Source organism: Penaeus japonicus, unplaced genomic scaffold (genome assembly GCF_977035675.1).
Source record: "Penaeus japonicus unplaced genomic scaffold, GWHDUDI00000001_assembly GWHDUDI00000003, whole genome shotgun sequence".
NCBI classification, from domain to species: Eukaryota; Metazoa; Arthropoda; class Malacostraca; order Decapoda; family Penaeidae; genus Penaeus; species Penaeus japonicus.
The window spans coordinates 13,961,475-13,965,230 of record NW_028234405.1 but is presented as its reverse complement, the minus strand read 5'-3'; the positions used below and the strand labels follow the sequence as shown (position 1 = coordinate 13,965,230).

The 3,756-nt window shown below is 40.5% G+C and overlaps 1 protein-coding gene across 1 annotated transcript; it reads left to right on the top strand.

Annotated features, from left to right (window-relative positions):
* The first annotated feature begins 1,182 nt into the window (after positions 1-1,182).
* Positions 1,183-2,085, top strand: LOC147472119 (uncharacterized). Its single transcript, XM_086534311.1, has 2 exons — positions 1,183-1,213; positions 1,579-2,085. The coding sequence occupies exons 1-2, from the start codon at positions 1,183-1,185 to the stop codon at positions 1,905-1,907; spliced, it is 360 nt and encodes a 119-aa protein (XP_086390437.1). The 3' UTR covers positions 1,908-2,085.
* Positions 2,086-3,756: the final 1,671 nt, after the last annotated feature.

The following is a 3,756-nucleotide window of genomic DNA, read 5'->3' as shown; positions in this document are numbered from 1 at the left end:
CTTAAACTAAACCTAAAAAAATGCCAAATAGCAAGGCAGCAAATAAAATTCCTGGGCTTTCTTGTCTCCTCAACAGGTATATCCCCAGATCCCGAAAAAGTTGAAGCTGTGACTCGCATGCCGTCACCAAAAAATGCACAGGAAACTAGAAGATACCTTGGCTGTGTAGGATTTTTTCGTCGGCATATAAAGGATTTCGCAAAAATTGCTGCTCCCTTAACGGATGTCACCAGGAAGAACAAACCATTTGTATGGAATGAGGCCCAAGAAAATGCCTTCCAAGCACTGAAGAAACGACTGAAATCTGCTCCAGTACTAGTAAGGCCTGACTTTAATAAACATTTTCAAATACATACTGATGCATCTAAAGTAGCTATTGCTGGTTGTTTACTACAGTCGGATGACAATGATGATTTACATCCTGTAGCCTATTTCTCTCGTAAACTGAAAGGTGCAGAGTCAAGATATTCAGCGACAGACCTAGAAGCCTTAGCAGTGGTAGAGTCTGTACGTGCATTCAACCCATATGTATACGGTAGATCATTCAGTATACACACTGACCATGCTCCATTGACTCATATTTTTAAGAAGCAAACAAAATCCCCTCGCATGTCAAGATGGAGTATAGAACTTGCTGAATATAATTATACTATTCATTATAAACAGGGAAGGAACAACTATGTGCCAGATACTTTGAGCAGAAGTATTGCAACTGTAGATCTTGAAAATGTTGATTCAACTGAATTTCGTGAGCTACAGATGAAAGACCCCCAATGGAAAACGGTAATAGAATATCTAAACGTAAGTTATAAGCTCCCATTCATGAGTTTGAAATGGAAAATGGAATTCTCTATCATCTTATACACCAAGAGGACAAGATAACCCACAGATTAGTCATCCCTAATGACCTGTGTACTGCAGCTCTTCGCTTTGTTCATGATGTTCTTATGGCTGCCCATCAAGGAATATTTCGTACGTACATCAGACTAACGTCCATGTTCTTTTTCCCAAACCAGTTGTCGTTTACGAAAGACTATATTCAAAGATGCTCTGCATGTCAACGAAGGAAAGGAGTACAAAAACGTCATGCATGTCTACACTCGATGCCAGAAGTGAAATAACTCATGGATCGTGTCTGTGCAGACCTGATGGACCTCTATCAGTCTTACTCTGATAAACGTTATGTCTTATCAATCGTGGACCATCTTAGTAGGTAAGTGCAACTGGTAGCTTTGCCGGATAAGCAAGCAGAGACGGTAGCAAATGCTTTTGTTCAGGAATACGTGACTTTATTTGGAGCTCCAAAGGTGTTGGTTACTGATAATGGCTCCGAGTTTACTAATAGACTATTCTCGGAAGTCTGCAAATTGGTTCAGATAAAAACGTCACTTACTACACCATTCCATCCATCTTCTAACGGTATGATTGAACGGACCCATAGGACAATAAAAGATTCGCTATCTATTCTCTCTGAAGAATCTCCACTATCTTGGGATGAGTATCTGCCTTATGTAAGATATGCACTGAACTCTGCCATTCACAGGTCTGTTAATGCTGTTCCCTTGTATTTGTTCACAGGACATAACTGTAACCCTCCATCTGGTTTGATAAGTAGAATTACAAGGTATGATGAGGACGGAACCTTTGATACACTACGCAAACTGCAAATGGCATGGAAAACTGCTGCAACACATTCTCAGCTAGCCCGAGCAACGGAAGCCAGATACCATGATAAGCGTGTGAAACCTGCAAATTTAGACGTTGGTGCTTTGGTGCTTAAAAGGAACTATTCGGTTATTAAGGGTACAAGCAGAGCCTTGGCACCTAAATGGTCAGGTCCCTATCGTATCACAAAGAGAACTGGACCTGTAACTTTTATAATCAAAAGTGTCTTGGTGTTCCCCTAGAGCACAAGGTGCATCTCAATCAACTAAAGCGATTCTATCCCTCAGAGGAACTAGTGTTAGACGAAAATCTTGACGAAGCAGAGGTTTTTGTAGAATCTGATCCTATTTCTCGAACGTTACTTAGTCTTGCAAAGCCAAGGAAACACACTATGAAAACAAGGTCTCAAGGTCCCGCTGAGTCTATATAGATTTTAACAGTGATACGAGATATATTTTGCAATGATCCTGTTACTAAACTTATTTTCTCCCTCAGATTTACTGTTGTATGGTGATTGTAACTTTGGCGAAGTCTGGAGTCTGTTCCAGATCTTGAATGTCGAGTATCTGTACTGCCTGTTATACTGATCCTGTTCTGAATCTTCTTGACGCTCCGCCTCGTCTGCGACTTTGAATCCCGCCTGACTGGTGTCCCAGCGCCAGAACTCTACCAGCCGTGAGAGGGCCCTGGTCCACTGGAAGGGATATGGAGCTGGAACGGTTTTCAACTCCCGAGTCGAGGATGACGGTGGACATCTTCCGGACGAGCCGAGGCTACGCTCTCCAGTGCCCCCCGAGGAGTTGTTGTGAATTATGCGACGAAGTATCGGTGCCGCTACTTAACGACCATAGAACAGGCCTATGCAAGTCTTGCCGCTGGAAAACTACACCTTGGTCGTTACCTTATGTTAATTCTTGTGACGAAAACAAAGCGGGAATTTGCAGAAGACTGGACTTCCCCGCTTAAATGTAACATGGACTGGCCGAAATAATAAGCCGGTAGACCGACCTTGGCTGCGCTTGACGGAGGGAGAACTTATACTGTGAAGGTTAAGTAACACCATTATGGCAAATTTAGTCTCAATTTCACGGTTAAGTACATAGGCTCAGTGTGGAAATAAACTATGTATGTACATGTTTGGTATTGGGAATTAATAATAAGGAATTATTGTTAAGTGTGGTTTTCTTATATTTTTCCTCGTTTCTTATTTTTTGAAAAGTATGGTGCATAATGGGAGAGTATGAAATAACGAATAAAAAGATAAATATATATACAATATAAAAGCATAATTAAAATGACCAACACTACAACATGTACAAAAATTTGGTGGCACGCTCGGTCGGGATGATGAAGGGGTTAAAAACATTTAGTTTAGTGAAGTGTATATGTGTGACATTCTTATTTTTTTGACCCATTGAAACAGAGTGCTTTGCGTGATTGTGATTTGTGGTAATGTTATTCCCATATTCCTCATTTGAAGTGCTCTCGCTCGCTCGCGATAAGTATAAGTTTGGTTGGGCATTATATTTTGACTAAATTTTGTTTTGGTTTTGTGTTTTTCAAGAATAGGGCAAACGAAAAAGATTTGATAATACTCGTTCAAGAGCAGCTGGTCAAAGTAAATTCTGAGGAGTCTTACGAGAATTGCTCGAAAATACAACGACCTTGAATCCTCCCGGTTTGAGCAACTAGCAACTAAAGAATGAAGAATGTGACCGAAATGAAAACTACTACGCTTAACGCAATGATTTTCAAAGATCAAATATCGTGTTGTTGTTAATCGCGACAATTGACCGATGGTAGTTGTAACCCTAATACTATTTTCATTGATCTCGTAAAGAACTTTCCGAAGTTTGAGGCAAAGATTCCAGCTTCTAATCCGCTCTTAAGAAATCAAGAAGTCGAACACTTTATAGGCAATTGGAATTAAATGTTTTACTACACCCATCAACCGATGATCAATTAATCCGTTTTAAAAGTAGAGTAAATTGTAGAGGTATAGCCGAGAGAGAGCAGATAATTAACTCGCACTAGGGTGATGAAGTAGGGGGGGGGGGATATGGTTTGATGACATTATTCATCTTGAATGAG